The sequence below is a fragment of the Acipenser ruthenus genome, unplaced genomic scaffold, assembly GCF_902713425.1.
Source record: "Acipenser ruthenus unplaced genomic scaffold, fAciRut3.2 maternal haplotype, whole genome shotgun sequence".
Lineage (NCBI taxonomy): Eukaryota > Metazoa > Chordata > Actinopteri > Acipenseriformes > Acipenseridae > Acipenser > Acipenser ruthenus.
Genome location: NW_026707845.1, coordinates 1 through 19,621, shown reverse-complemented (window position 1 = coordinate 19,621; position 19,621 = coordinate 1). Strand labels below are relative to the sequence as shown.

The 19,621-nt window shown below is 42.0% G+C and overlaps 1 protein-coding gene and 1 pseudogene across 2 annotated transcripts; one reads left to right on the top strand and one right to left on the bottom strand.

Annotated features, from left to right (window-relative positions):
- Positions 1–27: 27 nt before the first annotated feature.
- On the bottom strand, positions 28–14,843 carry LOC131728415 (arginase-1-like). 2 transcript variants are annotated; one of them, XM_059019426.1, is made up of 6 exons: positions 14,463–14,841; positions 13,968–14,040; positions 4,136–4,310; positions 2,143–2,302; positions 1,133–1,227; positions 28–174 (listed from the first exon to the last, which is right to left on the bottom strand). In XM_059019426.1, the coding sequence occupies exons 1-6, from the start codon at positions 14,553–14,555 to the stop codon at positions 66–68; spliced, it is 705 nt and encodes a 234-aa protein (XP_058875409.1). In that variant the 5' UTR covers positions 14,556–14,841; the 3' UTR covers positions 28–65. The 2 variants fall into 2 exon arrangements, with proteins under 2 accessions (XP_058875409.1, XP_058875410.1); XM_059019427.1 differs by lacking the exon at positions 13,968–14,040 and having other exon boundaries at positions 14,463–14,843.
- Positions 265–958, top strand: LOC117402847 (large ribosomal subunit protein uL16-like; annotated as a pseudogene).
- Positions 14,844–19,621: the final 4,778 nt, after the last annotated feature.

The following is a 19,621-nucleotide window of genomic DNA, read 5'->3' as shown; positions in this document are numbered from 1 at the left end:
TCATAATCATATGAGTCAACAGCACTGCATTCACAATGGAGATCCTAAACAAGTGCTATTAAAACCTACTTGGAGAAGAGATGATCGCAAGTCTCCTCCATCACTCTACCCATTCCCAATCGGTCCAGCTCTGTCATTGAGAACGACTTGATGCCCAAATTCTTTACGATGTAACTAGTTTCAGTGACACAGAGAAATAAATACATTAACCATGGAAATGTTTTAGGAAATAATTTGTGGATTATTGCATGCCTTAATTCTACTATGGAAAACATATCAGTGTTGAAAGGGTATTACAACTAGGATGATCAACAGCCTTTCCTCTTTCAGCACAAAGTAACTTTACAGTAACTTTTAAGAACTAATTTAATAGGTTTCAGTGTTTAATATACAGACAGCTTTGAAAGTTAAATGCAGTTCTTATCATTAAATGCAAAAACATAATATATCACATTACAACATCTGTGGCCGCAAAATTGTGAACTATTATTAGACACTGGTTGACTACTACTACCACCACCACTACTACTACTACTACTACTACACCAATAAGTACATGGTGAAGACCTGCGGCAAGGATGGATTCCACATTAGTCAGGCTGCACCCTTTCCCTGTCATCTGCATCAACAAAATGTTGTCCCGTGCCGGAGCCAATAAGCTCCAGACAGGAATGCGCGATGTGTTCAGGAAGCCCCTGGGCACCATGGCCAGAGTCCACATCAGTCAGGTGATCAACTCTGTCCGCACCAAGGCTCAGAACAAGGAGCACGCGCCAAGTTCAAGTTCCCCGGGCGCCAGAAGATCCACATCTCCAAGAAGTATGTCTTCACCAAATGCAACATTGATGAATTCGATGAGATGATGAAGGACAAGCGTCTGATCTTCGATGGCTGTGGGATGAAGTACATTCCCAACCATGGACCCCTGTTCAGATGGTGCGCTCTACACGCTGCATAAACACAGCGGCACGGCAGCCAGCTATACACGCGACGCAGTTCGGTTCAGCAAACAGACCAATAAAAAATGTATGCAAAAAAAAAAAAATACTACTACGACTACTTCAAATATTTTAAAACGATTTATTTCCTGGACAACTCGGTACAATAATCTGCTTTAAAAGGAAAGACCTACTGCTCTTCTGGGTCAAGATCCCGCAGGCCAATGTAAACAATATCCTTCGCTGTTATGCAGGGCTTTATCCATGAGAAGCCAGGCATCACTGGAATCTGGTTTGTAACAAGGAATGACAATACTTCAGTTATCAAAGAAACAATGACATACTGTATCAAGGTGTGAAAGAAAGGGAGTAGTTGGTTAGATAAAGACCTCTGCGAAATAAATAATACATAAATACAAAAATAATAATAAATAGAAAGGACCCCAAAATACCCTTGAAGAGAATGGGCAATAATGATATTAACCAGGTGAAAGACATTGAAGCTTTGATTATTGGTTACTTTTTCTCAAGTGAAGCCCATTTTTCCTGTGACAAGGCAAGGTGCCAGGTATATCAAGATATTTATCCTAGAGTTCAATTTGAACTAATTGTATGTTATTAGTTGTGCAACATCAATTTGTTTTTCCATCATAAATCTCGCAAATCAGGTTGCATGCCGCTCTTGGGTGAGGTTAAACTGCTGGTTGCACGAATCAGTCTGATGACATGCTTCTTAAAATGCTAAAAACAGAACAATTTCAATTTCAAGGAGCAGTCTAAAGTGTCAAGAATTCAATAGGCAATGCAAACATTTAACATAAAATAAAAGTGGTGTTGTGTGTCCTGTGCTCCATTCTGGTATTTTTAATGTTATCAAACAAACCTGATCAAAAAGAGCATGTAAAAAAAGAAAATTCTACTTTTGAATAAAGTGCAGAGTATTGTTTCTCAGCTCAGTTAGCTTGCAGGTTTTGTTAAAGCCATGCTGAAAAAAATTATGAATCATTTACATGAGATTGATCAGTATGCAGTTTCCCTGGTGTGCTCAAGAGTATGAAATGGTGTCACCTATGTGTTACAGAAAAAATATGTTGTGAGGTTTGTATTATAATTAATATATTCTTGTTATGAATACATAACAATTCTTGTTGCGACAGAGATCAATTGGACACAAGTTTCATTGCAATACCTTGTAGACATTTACCTTTGATTGTAGTTCCTTCAGAAGATATGAAACTGGCTGGCCATGCACGTTGCCAGTTGGAGATGTCAGCGGAGTGTTTATGTCAGCATGAGCATCAACCCACACTAGACACAAGTCCCTTTGAGATCTTGCATGCCCAAGAATGGATCCGATTGCTAGACTATGGGAGAATGTATGAAAACATTTAGGGTAGAATGCACCAATGAGGATTAAATAAAACTCACTTTAGTGCTAAACTAGGGTTAGTTGATCTGGGGTTATGTTTTAATCACAGTTATACTGCACAACATTTTAAACCAGGATTAGAAAATCTTGGATTCAGCAAGTAATCCCAGATTTCTGATTAGCAACCAGTCTTTATTTGTATACACCATATTTAGCAAATGTAAACAAACAAAAAAGAGTCCACACATTAGAAAACATTACATTCTATTAATTTTACTCATTATATACCATTTCTCTGATGTATATACCATTTCAGATGATGTTTTAAATTAATGATCAAAAAGTGACAACATAGGCCCCACATTCAGCCTGTGGCTTTCCTACAACCCTTATCCCGATCTTTAGTTATGCCGACCGGGTTGTCCTGAATTAATTCCAAATATCAATGAACTGTAAGAACAGCTTTGTTTTACTTTGCATAAACTTTAAAATATTTATTTTAGTGTGAAAGAGTTTATAGGCTACCTAAAAAAAGTGGCAAATTCAAATATATTTATTTTATTGTCCTTGATTACAACATTTCAGCCACAATAAGCTTCCACCATACAAAGTTACGGAAAGTATTAATTTATTGGAAACGACTAAAGTTTGTTAGTGATCGACACCCGTGCATGCAGAGGTTAATTTGTAAACAAAAAGCTACCCATTCTCATAATTAAGTAAGAGGGATAGCATTTCTTCTACTATATCCCACTGACCGTGATTTACAGTAGCTTCTATATATGCGCTTCAAGTTTTCATGTGCTTGTGGGTTTCATAGCTTATTGTTGGTGTCGGTAGCTGCCTGCCGACATTTGCCTAGCCTTTTTTAATATAATATTCAGGTTTGAAAAATACCAGTGGTGGGCCGACTAACCTGATGAACAGGAGCGACAAGTACTAGTTTTTTGGTGTTTTGCTGTTTGGGTTGTGAACAAAACTAGCAATTTTCTTACCCATGGACGTCACATCTTAAAATATATCATTACAGAACACTTTTGTAATTCAATTCATGGAATAGGAAACATTTTTTGTACATGCTATGTAAATATAGTTATTTTTTGCAACACAAAATAACTCCCCCCCCCATCAATCTGGCACAAATGAACCTCTGCGTACATGTATATACTTTTACAATGCCACACACTATTTTTTATTGTTTTAAAAAAATGTTACATTTGTAATTGTACAACATGATATATAAACACAATACATAACTTTTGCCTATTTCTTCTCACCTTTACTCAAATATACAATATTTCTCATCGCTGTAAAATTCAAATGGATTCAGTCAGTGTCTAATTTTTCTTTGTGGAACTCTTTCCTGTAACTCAATCCACCTGAGGTATTCTGCCATTATGTCTAAATTTAAACCACCTCCAAGGACTGTTTAAATTGAACCCACCTTTTAAACCTGGATTCAAATTGATGTTGCAACGTGATTATATTTTAACCTTGGATTAATTTTAAACAAGGATTAAATATAAAACCTGGTTTAAAGTTTTGTGCAACATGATTAAAATATAATCTTTGATTTAATCTGGGTTGCTGGTTAACCCACGTTGGTGCAATTGACCCTTAGTGTCTCAATCCGTGATTTCTACATTGCAAACACTGACGAAATTCACAACTTCAAAATTAACTGATTTTCAAAATGCTTCCTCGAGTCACTGTCACATCTTCCTGTATCGCATTGTACAGTGTTGATACATGTGCCTTACTTCTCCTAATAATCAGAATATCAGCACTTTACAGAAAGCATTTAACAGAAAGAGAAATGCAAACAAACCTGTGATCCCCTCCAAGCACCACACAGGCCCTTCCTTCCTTCTTCACAGTGTGTACAGCATCAGCAAGACGCTGATTAGCAAGGCCCACCGTCTTGGGCATCCTGACCTTCCCGAAAGGTTCATCATTGGGAACATCGTCCAATTTCAAGTTGCCATAATCCTTCACCTGACAACCTTCAGACAACAAGGATGTCACGATTCAGCAAGTTGTCTAAAAATCCAGTGCATTTAAACCTCCCTTAGAGCAGCTTCTAATACTCGGTTTTATATTTCCATTTGAATTTAAACAATAAATCAACTGACTAGCATGCTTTTTGGTCAATAAATAGAGACAGACCAGGGTAAACTTAACCTAGAGATACCATCAGCTTTAGAGATTAGCACCCTCCTGTAAACAGTTACATTTCTCTGTGAACAACAGTTAAAAACAGATGTTGCTTTTTATATCTTAGTGTTAAAATTATTAGCAATTCTTTCTGAGGATAATTTACAAATATAAATACCTTTCTGAGCATCATTTACAAATATCAATACCTAGGTATTTTACTGCATCTTTTGTTAAGAGTAAGTACAGAGGCTTTAGCAAAAGGATCAAGACTCTTTATTGCTTAAATTACCTGTATCTTATATCTTAACAGAGTTGTGTCCATCTGCCAACTGGCTGATAACTAGCATGTTATCACCAATTTGAATACCCTCAATTTTTGTACAATGTGAAATATAGCAAGCCAATAATTCTGTAGCAAGAAGAATTAAAAAAGGGGATATTGGGCAACTTTATCGAATGCCTCTATGCACAGTGTCTATATCACACCAAGGGGAAGTTCCAACTGGCAGAGAAACACGACCAATGCCGAGCTGCTGCATCTGTGTGAAGGGGGTGGGGGCTGCTCCTCTTTGCTTGATTTAATTGATGGGTACAGCAAGGGTAAATAACTCCAAATTTTAAATGGGTGCAAATGAAAAGATGGCTCTAAAGTCTTGTTACTTATTCCTCTATTGATGTCGTTAACTTGCCGTCTGCTGTCCAGGAGTGGGCTGTATGTATAGTATGGTCATTCTACCATTCAGATGCCTTTTGTGTCCCGAGGGCATGTTTTGGATAAAACAACTGATTTTACTCAAACGGTCAACCCTGTTATGGGGTACTGAGGAGAACTACCCCTGCAAAATAAAGGATTATCCCTCAGATCACATGACCTTCAGCATGTGACCTTATCATCAAGGAAGAAGATACAGTAAAACACCTGCAGGCACGTCTAAGCAATTTCTCATATATATTATTTAAAGATAACTCGTCTTGGGATACATTGGGTACTTTATAGGTATAAACCATGTTAGATGAATTAAATCACAAAACTTAAATTTTTCCAAAAATCTATAATTAGTTTTATAAACCCCTTGAGCCCTTTACCAGAAGCACAACATGTGCTCCCATTCTGTTTACTGCATGGGACATGAAGGCCAAACTTTGTTATATACAGTATGTCAATCCAGTTACTGGCAAACTATGTTACATGTTTAGAGTAACATAGTTGACTGAAGGTAACATGGTTGATTAAAACAAAAATGTACCAGTTGTTGCTGATTGTTTTATTAAAACTGTTACCTTTTTTTTTTATTGAATTTGAAGAGCTCAGATGAGGTCCCTCAGCTGGAACTTAAAGGTTAGGCTACAGTAGGAGTAAATGGATACAGCATACTTTTAATGAATTTTAAAATAATGTATTATTATAAGAAGTTCATTTAAATGACTATTTTTAATACATAAATATTTGCATTGGGAAACTAGGAGGACATCTCAGTAAACCATGAGCCCTGACAGGACATCCTCCTAACCGTATAAAACAAACAATCATTCAATATTGTTCATACCACATTTGAAACTAGTCCCAGTAAGCATATTATTCCACTTAAGTGTAAGAACAAAATTGATCAGTACTTCTTACGAAGTCAGTCAAGTCAGTCGAATGAAATCCAGCGTCAGGAAGCAAACCACAGTTTGCAGGATATCAGCACCCCTGTCATAGACGTGAGGAGGACTTGCATGTATACAGTTAGTGATGAACCTAATGATCCTTGTGAACCTGGTCAGACAAACCAGCATAAAAGAGAAAAAAACTCAACGGGCACAAGCCTGGAGTTAAATGGCCAAGAGCTTGTGAGAAAACTGAGTGGGACACAGTAAACACAGATCTCTGGTTTGCGTTGGAGAGGTTAAGTGGAACAGTTGAAAAGAAGCTGGATAAATTTGGGGACATCATCTACGCATATGGAAGCGAGAGGTTTGGAGTTGAAAAAAGGAAGGAAAAAGTACAAACTATTCCTAGAAAGTCTAGACGGAAGCAGGAGATTGAACGCTTAGTTAGAGAAAGGAGACAGCTGAGGAAGCAGTGGAGAAGAGCAGAACAAAGTCAGAAGGAGGGACTCAATCTCTTATAAAGGGTCATAAAAGACCCTACGGAAAAGATACAAAAAGAAGGAGCGTGCGAGAACTAACTTTTATAAAGACCATTTCAAATTTGTAAAGAAGTTATTCACCAGTGAGAAGAATGGCACACTAAAAGCATCTAAGTTTGAGCTGGAGAGATATTTGGAGGAAACACAAACAGATTAAAAAAGGCAGGAGCCTATGTCAATTCCTTCAGACATCCCACCTATCAATCCACCAGAATACCAAATGGAGGACTGTGCACCTAAGTGGAAAGAGGTAGAGCGAGCTGTGAAAAAAGCAAGGGCTTCAAGAGTGCTTCGGGATTTCTACGAATCCTGTGGAAATTGATGAAAGTGGCGTGGGAAAAACAGGTTGTACCAAGAGCATGGCGCCGAGCAGGTGGAGTCTTTATACCTAAAGAAAAAGATTCTACAAGCATCAGTCAGTTTTGCCCTATTTCCCTATTAAACGTAGAAGGCAAGATTTTCTTCAGCATTATTGCTCAGAGATTGTCAACTTACCAATTAAAGAACTTCAGGTTTCCCAGGATGCTTAGAACACATCAATGTGATCTGGCAACAAATTCAATCAGCTAAAAAGCAGAGGAAGGAGCTCCATGTGACATTCCTGGATTTGACTAATGCATATGGTTCAGTGCCACATGAACTTCTTTGGGCAGTGTGGCGGAGTGTCCCGCCCCTATATTTATATGTGCACTGTTTTATTATTATTTGTATTATTGTTTGCAGTGCGGATAAAAGCGCAGCGTATTTGTTATTGTTTTTATATTTTAAAAATCTCGTGAGGATGCGTGACTGATCAGCTGGTGATTTATTTAACTGGCTGACAGTCACGCATCCTTATTAAACTCGTGCAGACAGTGACCATCTCCTGAGTTAATTCATTGATTAATTGTTGCTAATCGGGAGATGGTCACTGTATAAGAACCTGCAGCTGTCCGTGCTTGGAGGAGAGTGTCAGAGGCGAGACAGGTTTTGAGCGAGAGAGAGTGTAAACAACTGCTAAGTATCATGCTGGGGTAAAACCAGCACGCTTATTTGTTTAGTTATATTTGTTTGGACAACGCACCTTTTTGTTTGTTGTGTTTTGTGTTGTTTGTTTAAACCTTTTGTTTTTGTTTATTATTAAATAAAAGAAGCTTCAGCCCTCACCCGTACTTCCATTGTTTCTGGTACTTCCTGGTCCGTGACGTCACCACACACGCCACTCAACAGCACTCGGTCACATATGGTGTCCTGCGTGGGACAAACAACGCCTCCAGGAGCCGGACCAGGAAAGAAAAGGTTGTTTTTTTTCGATTAAGTGTTTTTGTGTTTGGAGGAAAAAAAATAATAAATAAATAAAAAATGGATAAAGTGGATGCCTACATGGAGAGGTGGCATGAGCATCAGAGGGAGTTGAAGAAAGGAGGGGCTACATGGTGCCTCGCCTGCCTGGAGTATGGGCACCTCCCTGATGTGTGCTGATATGAAGACCCCCTCTTTATGCAGGCTTTTGATCGAGGTGAGGTAGAGACCGCGGAGAAGTGGATCCACCTGAAGGCCGTACCATTGCCGCAGGTGGATCAGGAAACCTGCCTCACCTGCCTCAAAGGGGAGGAGTGGTGCTTTGCCGTCGGCAAGGTCGGACACAAAGCACCCGACCAACTCCCTCCATGGCAGGAGGTGGAACTGCTGGTCCCGAAGAAGGGAAGGAGGGGCGGTGCCAAGAAGGCGAAGAAGCAGGCTCCAGCGCCCGGAAGGGGGGAGCCCGTGCATCCAGCGCTCGGAAGGGGGGAGCCCGTGCATCCAGCGCCCGGAAGGGGGGAGCCCGTGCATCCAGAGCCCGGAAGGGGGGGAGCCCGTGCATCCAGAGCCCGGAAGGGGGGAGCCCGTGCATCCAGAGCCCGGAAGGGGGGAGCCCGTGCATCCAGAGCCCGGAAGGGGGGGAGCCCGTGCATCCAGAGCCCGGAAGGGGGGAGCCCGTGCATCCAGAGCCCGGAAGGGGGGAGCCCGTGCATCCAGAGCCCGGAAGGGGGGAGCCCGTGCATCCAGAGCCCGGAAGGGGGGAGCCCGTGCATCCAGTGCTCGGAAGGGGGGAGCCCGTGCATCCAGAGCCTGGAAGGGGGGAGCCCGTGCATCCAGAGCCCGGAAGGGGGGAGCCCGTGCATCCAGCACTCGGAAGGGGGGAGCCCGTGCATCCAGCGCTCGGAAGGGGGGAGCCCGTGCATCCAGCGCCCGGAAGGGGGGAGCCCGTGCATCCACCACCCATGAAGGTGGAGCCCGAGCGTCAAGAGCCCAAGAGAGGGAAGTTCAAGAGTGGACGCTGGGATGGCTACTTTCGCCTGGTTGAGGCCTCAAATTGGTGCACTGCCTGTGGGGAGTGGGGCCACTTTGTGGTCAACTGCCCCATTCTCTAGGAAGAGGAGAAGGAGAAGCACCAGTTCCCTGCAACAGAAGGAGACTACATGCTGTCCCCACCTCCACCACTTCCACCAGCAGGAGCAGAGCAGCGGGAGCTGCCTCTGCCTTCGCCACCACCACCGCCAGGAGCAGAGCAACGGGAGCTGCCTCTGCCTCCGCCACCTCCACCACCAGAAGCAGAGCAGCGGGAGCTGCCTCTGCCTCCGCCACCTCCAGGAGCAGAGCAACGGGAGCTGCCTCTGCCTCCGCCACCTCCACCTCCAGGAGCAGAGCAACGGGAGCTGCCTCTGCCTCCGCCACCTCCACCGCCAGGAGCAGAGCAACGGGAGCTGCCTCTGCCTCCGCCACCTCCACTGCCAGGAGCAGAGCAACGGAAGCTGCCTCTGCCTTTGCCACAATCACCGCCAGGAGCAGAGCAACGGGAGCTGCCAACAGCAGAGGGTGAATGCCTGCTGGTTCCGCCTCAGCCGCCGTGGGAGGACTGCTTGCCGCTCCCAGCTCCACCAGCAGAGGGTGAATGCCTGCTGGTTCTGCTCTCAGCCGCCGTGGGAGGACTGCTTGCCCCTCCCAGCTCCACCAGCAGAGGGTGAATACCTGCTGGTTACGTCTCAACCGCTGTGGGAGAACAGCTTGAAGCTCCCAGCTCCACCAGCAGAGGGTGAATGCCTGCTGGTTCCGTCTCAAGCACCGTGGGAGGACAGCTTACCACTCCCACCTCCACCAGCAGAGGGTGAATACCTGCTGGTTCCATCTCCATCTCCACCTCCACCAGCAGAGGGTGAATACCTGCTGGTTCCACCTGCACCGTCATGGGAAGGACTGCTCCTGCTGTGCCTTGCTCTGCCCAAGGATGCCTGCCTCACATCGCCCAAGGATGCCTGCCTCACACCGCCCAAGGATGCCTGCCATGCATCGCCTGGGGCTACTTGTTGCTCCGCGTCGCCTGGGGCTGCCTTGCTGCCTGTTGCTCTGCGTCGCCTGGGGCTGCCTGTGGCTCCGTGTCGCCTGGGGCTGTCTGTGGCTCCGCGTCGCCTGTGGCTGCCTGTGGCTCCGCGTCGCCTGGGGCTGCCTGTTGCTCCAAATCGCCTGGAGAGCCACCAGTTACAGGGTACGAGGGAGAAGTGGAGCTCCCGGCCACGAAGAAGTGGGGGGAGGTCAGGAGACCAGCTCCCCCCGCAGCAATTTCGCGGCAGGAGAACAGGTGGCCGGAGCCCCACGGAGGGGAGCTGCCAGCCATGAAGAAGGGGGAGGAGGTCTGGAGACCACCCCAAAAATTTCCTTGGCCGGAGGAGCCGGACTGTGCGCGGTCCACCGGGACGCTACGGCTGTTTGGGTGGGAGAAGGACATCTCCACCTTTTGGCCCGTTGCTACCCCTGTTCCTGGGCCGGGACTGCTAGCCGGGACTTTGGTGACTAAGTGGGGAGGTGGCCGAAAAGGCCATGTGTGCTGCACACAAGGGGGGGCATGTGTGGCGGCGTGTCCCACCCCTGTATTTATATGTGCACTGTTTTATTATTATTTGTATTATTATTTGTATTATTGTTTGTGGTGCGGATAAAAGCGCCGCGTATTTGTTATTGTTTTTATATTTAAAAAATCTCGTGAGGATGCGTGACTGATCAGCTGGTGATTTATTTAACTGGCTGACAGTCACGCATCCTTATTAAACTCGTGCAGACGGTGACCATCTCCCAAGTTAAATCATTGATTAATTGTTGCTAATCGGGAGATGGTCACTGTATAAGAACCTGCAGCTGTCCGTGCTTGGAGGAGAGTGTCAGAGGCGAGACAGGTTTTGAGCGAGACAGAGTGTAAACAACTGCTAAGTATCGTGCTGGGGTAAAACCAGCACGCTTATTTGTTTAGTTATATTTCTGTTTTGTGTTGTTTGTTTAAACCTTTTGTTTTTGTTTATTATTAAATAAAAGAAGCTTCAGCCCTCACCAGTACTTCCATTGTTTCTGGTACTTCCTGGTCCGTGACGTCACCATACACGCCACTCAACAGCATTCGGTCACAGGCAGCATTTGATTTTTTCAGTGTACCGATGACAATAACAAATTTAGTGAAAGCCTACTTTGGAGATTTGCAATTTAGTTTTTCAACTTCAGAATTCAGCACTACATGGCAATGCCTAGAAGTTGTAATAATGGCAGGATGCACCATTTCTCCACTGGCTTTTACCATGGTAATGGATGTAATCATTAGGGCATCAAAATGGGTAGTAGGAGGAGAGGGCTTGGCTTGGCTTCTGGAATGCGGCTACCACCAATTCGAGCATACATGGATGACATGACAACCATGACTACAACAGTAGCCTGCACTAATCGGTTATTGGGCAAATTAACCAATAACATTGAATGGGCACGAATGCAATTCAAGGCCACTAAATCAAGGAGCAGCTCTATAATTAAAGGTAAAGTAGTAGATAAAACGTTTTTCATTAATGGTGAGGCAATACCAACAGTGTCTGAGAAGCCAGTGATAAGTCTTGGGAGATGGTACGACGGGGATCTAAAGGACACAATTCGTGTGGGAGAAGTTAGACAACAAGCAGTGGAAGGGTTGAAGAGCATAGACAGCAGCGCTTTATCAGGCAAACTAAAACTCTGGGGCTTTCAGTTTGGTCTACTGCCGAGGTTGCTGTGGCCACTGACTGTGTACGAGGTGTCTTTGACAACAGTAGAGAAGCTTGAAGCTTTAATCAGTTCATACATCAGGAAATGGTTGGGAGTTCCATGCTGCCTCAGCAGAGTGGGACTTTATGGTAAAGGAATACTGCAGCTACCAGTCTCCGCTCTAACTGAGTTTAAGTACGCCAAGTTCAGACAGGAAATGACATTAGTAGAGTCACGCGACAAATGCGTAAGGGAGGCAGCACCTGTGTTGAAAACTGGAAGAAAGTGGGCAGCAAAGAAAGCTGTGGAAGATGCAAAGGCTGCCCTTCGAATTGGTGATATCATGAGGCAAGTTCAGCATGGAAGAGGGGGTCTTGGTCTTAGTTCAGCTCCTCCTACATGGCACAAGGCAGCCCCAGCTCAAAGGAGGATGCTGGTAGTCAATGAGGTGCAAAAGCAGGAGGAGAGGATGAGGTGTATAAAGGCCATTTCCCAGGCCAAGCAGGGAGAATGGATGAGATGGGAGAGTGTGGAACAACGCAAGATTGACTGGCAAGACCTATGGACAGTGGAACAGAGCAGGATCAGTTTCCTCATCAGGTCAACATATGATGTTCTCCCATCACCACAGAACCTAAACCTCTGGGTAGGAGAGGATCCCTCATGTCCTTTGTGTTCATCACCTGCAACATTAAGGCACATTTTGACAGGATGTAAGGTGGCTCTTAGACAAAAAACGGTTTACTTGGCGCCATGACCAGGTGCTGCGATGTTTGGCCTTAGCATTGGAAGACAAGCATAACATGACTAATAAGTTGCCATCAGGTCCATCAAAACATTACACACAAAAGACAACATTCCTCCGCCCAGGAGAGCAACCACCAAGAAAAAGCGTTAAAACCAATCCTCGCCCAGGACAACTGGAAGCTGCTAGAGACTGGAAAATGCTGGTAGATGTTGGTCAACGGCTTATTTTTTCCACCTGAGATTGTCACCACTAACCTTCGACCAGATATTGTCTTGTGATCTGGATCAGCACGCCTTGTCCATCTGGTAGAGTTAACAGTGCCATGGGAGGATGCTGTAGATGAGGCGTATGAGAGGAAGAAACTGCGGTATGCTCAACTAGCCTCTGAAGCGGAACAGCGAGGATGGAGAGTCCGGGTTTACCCAGTGGAGGTGGGTTGTCGAGGATTTGTCACACACTCTACAACCCGGTTTCTCAGAGACGTCGGATTCAGTGGCCAAGAGTTGCGTCACACAGTGAATAACTTATCTGAAGCAGCAGAGAGGAGGAGCAACTGGCTGTGGTTGAGACAGAAAGATTCTGGCTGGGGATCTTAAGCACAATAGAAAGAAAGAAATGCTGATGCACGGGTAAGTAAGCTGGGCTGAGTTGAGTGGGGGGCGGAGGGGGGTGATGCTGGGATGCCAGAATCACCGTCGAGCCCTCTTGAGGTGTTGTGGGCTAGTCGACAAAACACCGAGGATGGAATGTGCCCACTTGAAAACCCCAGAGATGTACCCTACTTCGCTCAATCCAGACGGTTGTCATGCTGATGTGCTGGGGAGACTGCACTGTGGTTGATCCCCGGAGCCAGCATCGCAGCCGTTGTGTGTGCTGATGCACCAGGTAGGCAAATAAGCTAATCCCTAGAGCAAGCATTACACTTCAGCCATCAACACCAGACAGAAGGAGATCTACATCATCATATGGAAGGAAACGCAAATGGATAGAGACACAGATGGATCACATTAGTTTACTGTAAAGCTACGTCTTAGTCGGTGCTTATCTTGGCGAGAGCCGAGTTCAAATCAGAAGTTTTAACATCTACTCTCGTGTAATGGAAATCATAAACTAAAGTTATTTGACAAGAGAGTTATTTTATGTACCAAGAACTGCATTTAGGTACATAGTACATGTCTAAAAAGGTTTGATTTCAAATATAAACAGTTTGAACACTTTGTCAAGTTGTTATTTATATGCCTGTAACATAGCTGACTAAAATATAGTTTAGACAGGGATTTCTGGCTTGTTATTCACAGGTTTTCTGCTGTTAAGCTCAGCAAAGGTGTTTTTTTTTAATATTAATATTATTCTATTAATATATTATATTATATTAATATTATATTAAAAAAAAGTTGATTGAAAAAAAACATATGTTACTTTTCAATGTTTTTACAAGATGCAAAATGCACTCTTACTGGTATAATGACCCAGTTACATAAGAATAATGAAACAGTAGAATTAATCTTAATGTGATTTCAAACTATGTGAAAAGCTATGTATCCAATAAAAATACAAAGGCATTTGAAATGGCTGTGTCAACGTATAATTTTTTATTTTTTTTTTACCTTGTGCTTGGAGTTTTTCAATCAACCCTGCTGTCCTTATATAATCAGGCCCCTTCTCTACACCATCCTTTCGCTAAGGACAAAACAAGGTTGGCACGGTTATTTAACTCAGTTAATCCTTTTGTACCCTTTATCCAGTTTATCCAGTTTGTTTCCATTCCCCACAGGTAGTTTTAGCTGGAGCACCTGTAACCAGCTCTCATGCCTTATACTGTCTTCTTCATATATTCAATTTAACTAAAACAAAAATTAAACAAACGGAACAATGTTTTGTATGAAACCGTAAACTTAAACTTTTCCCCCAAACAGTACACGGTATACTATTTTATATCTTATTGTATACATGTCTCAATATTTTTTAAAAAAAGTTAAAATTGTTAATGAAAACATATCTGCGTCTTAGAGTATATAATGTATTATCAATTATTATTATTATTATTATTATTATTATTATTATTATTATTATTATTATTATTAAACATAACATTTCCCCACCTGTCCTCGTGAAAATGGAGCTCCGATAATTCCAACTGAATGATGACATCTCCTAATAATCATGAATTTAAGGAAGCTTTTTAAGATAAGCATATTTTTTACCTCCAGTTCAGAAAAAAAAAAAGAATAATTAAAAACAGCAGCAGCAGCAGCAGAAGGGCTTTTAGCAAGGCTCGATTTATTCCAGACAACGAATAGTACAGTAGTAGTTATTTAAATACCGGATTGAGAACGCCCTTGTGATATAATTCTAATGAGAAACGCAAAGCAGTCTCAAATCAACTGTACACTATTAATCCTGTGAATTTTTAGTGCGCAACGCAGTTTTGTTGTTGATGCAGAGCTCTGGGAGTCGGCACGCCTTAATCTGTTTAACATTTAATCCCACAATATTGCATAACACATCAGTAATCCCCATGTTACTCTGTTACAACAGTTACTGTTCACGTGATAAGTAATTTGTGGTCTGTATTGTGCAAATGCATTACATTAGGTTGCCTGTGTCCCTCACGAAAAAACATGGATATTTATGGTATCGTTTTAATTTTTTCCAACTGTCTTTAATCTGTTTCCCCTAGATTCATGTAGCTAATTGTATGAAACACAAATTTACTTGTACCACTACGTGTACTACTTTTTCAAATCGATTTTTTTTTTATAACACCATTTCCCTAACATTGCACATTTAATATGTTCAGTGTCGTCACTGCGTCAATTTCCATGGAAAAAGAAAAAGAAATCACCTTTTTCTCACTCTTTGGTAGTATTGTCAGGTTGTGTGTTTCCATGTTTCTTTTAGCCTGATAAATTCTCGTTCCAAATGCAAATAACGCAATTTATATTAAAATGCAGGATAATATTCAAGTTTCCCTACAGAACCGTAGTTTCAGCAATTCTAATCGAACTGAGTTAAAATACCAGCACTTTAGGCTATGATATAAAAGTGACCCGGTCAAAATGATTAGTACAGTACAGATATACTACATCGGTAGTATATCTAAAAAAGGGTACTCGTCCGCATTCCCCACTACATAAAGACGCTACTACATAAAGACGTTTCTGACTGTAGTTGTCTTTTTTAACACATTTGTGTAACTCACATTTTTTCCCCCTTCTTTTTCTCGTTTTCGTACATTTAAAACTAATCTTGCTCAATGAATTAGGCTCAAGCCTGATCTTGTCTGTAGCCCGCAGCAATGACACAGCTCTGGTAATTTAATACAAATGTGGGTACTTTTCCCCCTTGGTTTAGGTACCCACGATAGATGCAGTGCAAGTGTACAATATATTACATCTTATTGCCAAAGTACAGAAAAGTATTGGCTTCGTTTTTTATTTATTTATTTATTTTTTTTAACTTTGATTATAAAACAACTTAGCTATAATGCACTTTCTATCAGTCAAATGTCTATAATTTGAAACGTCGAATAAACGGGGTCACAAAAAAAAAAAAAAAAAACACACTATGACGGTCTGTAAACCCCTCCTACTGTATGCTTATTGCATCCTACTTGGTCACAAAGCTTGCTTGGCACGGCCTTCGGTTTTTGTTAGGGGTCCGGAAAATTAATGGTATTTTTTAAAGAAATTCAAGAATGAATAAAAAACGAATTTCACTAAGTGTCACGAAAAAGGCATTTTATTAAAAAACACACACAACAACAACAACAACTGATCAGAAAACACATTTTCCATTTACATTATATTCTACCGATGTAAGTTGTCTAAAACTTGTTGATGTCAGGAACATCACCCAAAACCAAGGCTTAAACAGATTAACATTTAGCCTAGCTACTGACTATAATGTACATTGGAACTGCTAATTAAACAATCTATGTAACAAACTTCTGCTAATCATCTGTGGGCTGGAAAAAAAGTAACAAGCAGACAAATTAGATTTTTTAAAAACAACCTTGAATGACAATTCATCAACATTTTCGAGTTTTGTAAACCTTTAAAACGTATGTTGACGCACTAATTAAAATTACTGTGTAATTCCCATAGCCTATTTTGCTGCCTCTAACAAAATACTAAACACACGAGAACTGCAAACCTGAACTGACAAAACCAAAGTTTTTTTTTCTTTATAAAAATGTAGTGATCAATTACTATTTTTATTTATTCCCCCCCCCCCCCTCCCCCCTTCCCCCAAATTTGGAATGTCCAATTGTGTTTTATCGCCTCACCGCAGCGGGGCCTAAAGCCAGAATCGCTTTTACTCCGAGCAATCCAGAGCAGAGGTGGGTGGGCTACCGATCCAGGAGAACAGAGATCAGCCCTTCTTTTTATCCACTCTGAATGTACTCGGTGTCTGGCCAGTAGGGTTCCCTGTTGCGTGATGAGGAGAAAGTCCCTGCTGGTTTGCAATCCTCCAGCCCTTCGGAGTCCGCAGCAAAGTTCGGCTTCTTTGCACAGCCCGGACGCAAACCAGCGACGTCCAGCTGCGTCTCATCATGCGCCTCCAGCAGTGGCACTACGAAAGGGGACCCCTACGAAACCGAAGCTTTTGTGTTTTTCTTTATACACACAGTACATTTTTAGTAGTAGACTATGTAACAATGTCATTGTACAGTATGAGGAATTCACCAATCATGAAGCCGGTATTTATTTGACCGAGTTGCCGTAGTAACCAAATGCACGGCATTGACGCCGGACATGTACAGCTACTGTAGTGCTGCTTTGACTTGGTAAAAGCATGACAGGGGAGGTGAAGAGTCATGTAAAATACTGTAAGGAAAATAAAATGCATATTTCACGGTAGGCAGTCAAATACACGATTTCTGCGAAACGAAACACTCGACTGAACTTGGCAGAAAGAGCAATATAATGTAGTTTACTAAATGCAGAGCTAGTAACTAAAAAATGCTAATCCTCCTCCTCCTCCTCCTCCTCCAGGAATCAAAGGTCACATTACCACAATATGGCAGCTGCATTAGGTCAAAGTTGGGGTTACAGTCATATTCTGACCAACAGTTTTGATAACTCTAGTAATGAAGAAAGTTTGAGATGAGTTGTAGCGTCGGTGGCACTCGGTTCTTGTGAACAAAAACACCTGTGTGTAACAACAGTGACCTATTGGTAAGCAAGACAAGGCAATAACAGCTAATTCACAGTCAAGGCTGTTTACACTAAGCTATACTTGAATATTATCAGCAATTTCATGTCAATTCAACATGCGCCTTTGTCAAAGTGAACCAACCCTCATGTAATGGCATTTTAGTTGTGTTTTTTTTTTTAATATATATTTTTGTCCTTAAGTTTCAAATTAATTTCTCAAAATAGGGATTAACAACATTAGGATGGCCGCAATATATTATGTAAACAGTGCCACTTCTTTCTAAAACAGTCTTTAAAAAGATGCAATAAGACAATACTGTTGGATGAAGGTATACAAGAACAACAGTTCATATTTCCTGTGATATTTAATAGCTTTTTCAAAATCTATACATACTTTTTAAACTACAGGCAATTTCCTTTTTAGAAGAGAGATCACATGGGTATATGACCTACTATATATGACTATATTTGCATATAGATCCAAAAGCAGTATGACTGTACTGCTCTAATTGAAAATCAGCTCTAAAGAGAGTTCCCAAGGAATGCATGATTCCTTTTTGTACAGGTCAATTATCTACCCATGGTTAGGGTATGCAACAATGTCTTCATCCTGCGCTCCAGTTCATTCATGCAGTGTTAGAAGTAGCTCTGAAGTGGCTCTCCTAGAATGACCTCCAGCTGCTGCGTGACCTGCTGGCACTGATGTTCCACTTCCTCACACTCATCTGAAGCACTGTGTAGTTCTCTCACAATTTCCCAGCCAGCTCCACCAACATGATCAAAGCAGCGAATTGAACCCGTCAACCAAATTCTTTAAGGCTGGATCCAAAAGATTAACAGTCTGGTTAACTTTAGAAGTCACTGAATTAATCTGCATGTCTAATTTTTACCTTGGGGTTTCTCTTTTGCTAATCATTGTGGATGGTAATTTTTAACGGGAGAACTTTATTTTTCATCTGTCTGCAGTAGTACAGGATTAGTAATAGTTATGCCCAGCCAACAAATGGAGTGCAGGTAGGGTGGTCTCCTTATTTCACCTTAAAAAAAAAACAAAAACACACACCACAAAACTTACCTCTAGCAGCAGTACTTACCTTTGGTGAGCCGTGCCTGGTCTTCAGCCAATGGCAACAGAGAACCGAGCTATACTAGGGATCAGGTGTTCCGTTGCTCTTGTCTGGAACTGTAGACAAGAAAATAAAGTTAGAGAAAAAACTAAATTCACAGAAAAAACAACAAAAAAAAAAACACATTTAATTTTTTCCCTTAAAAACCGTTTCTGTGTATCTCTTGGCCTCTCTGTTTATCGTCACATAACTAGCGCCTTGCAGCATACCTGATCTACCAGAGGCACCATCAGTGCTTCTGCTCTCTCCTTACTAACCAAGTGCTGGGTGTCACACAGGAAGAACTTGTGCAAACAGTCAAGGATGTACTGCAGCAGCAGGCAACTCTTCTCTGTGTTATTCTCAGGAGTCAAATAAAGCCTCATCTGCAACAGAGACAACAGAGTTAACATTATTACTTTCTGCAAGACAGAAAAATGGGCTTTAAATGGTGGTATGCTTGTTCTTACAGTGTGAACCACACCTACAGCCCTAGACACATGACACACAATGGAGAGGTCTATTAATGCTTTTGGTAATTCAATTTATCTTTATATTTTCCTCAGCTTTTACATTGATTTTCAGATACATAATGCGATTACAGTGGTTTGCAATGGAAAAAAATACTGTCAATTAAACATTCTGAAAGAAATAAAAATCAATGGAAGATCCTCAAAGTTTATTTTCAGAATGTTTACTAAAATTCTATGCTAATGCTCATTTATTAACCAACTATTTAGGCTGTTTTCACCTAATAAAATAAAAAATAAGAGAAAAAAAGGAGGATACAATATGTACCAGTTTTTATTCGGTTGGTCTGGTTCAGCAAGTTTGAAATGGGTTTCACAAGATTCCCAGCAAAAAGTATAGCTAGGCCTTTCAGTAATCCAGTCTGACAACCGGTAGAAAGTCATCAGTTGATCTTCAGAATGCGTCCTCAGTTTTGCACCAGTCAAACAGCTAGGTAAAAACAAACCATGGTTAAAATTATCACAC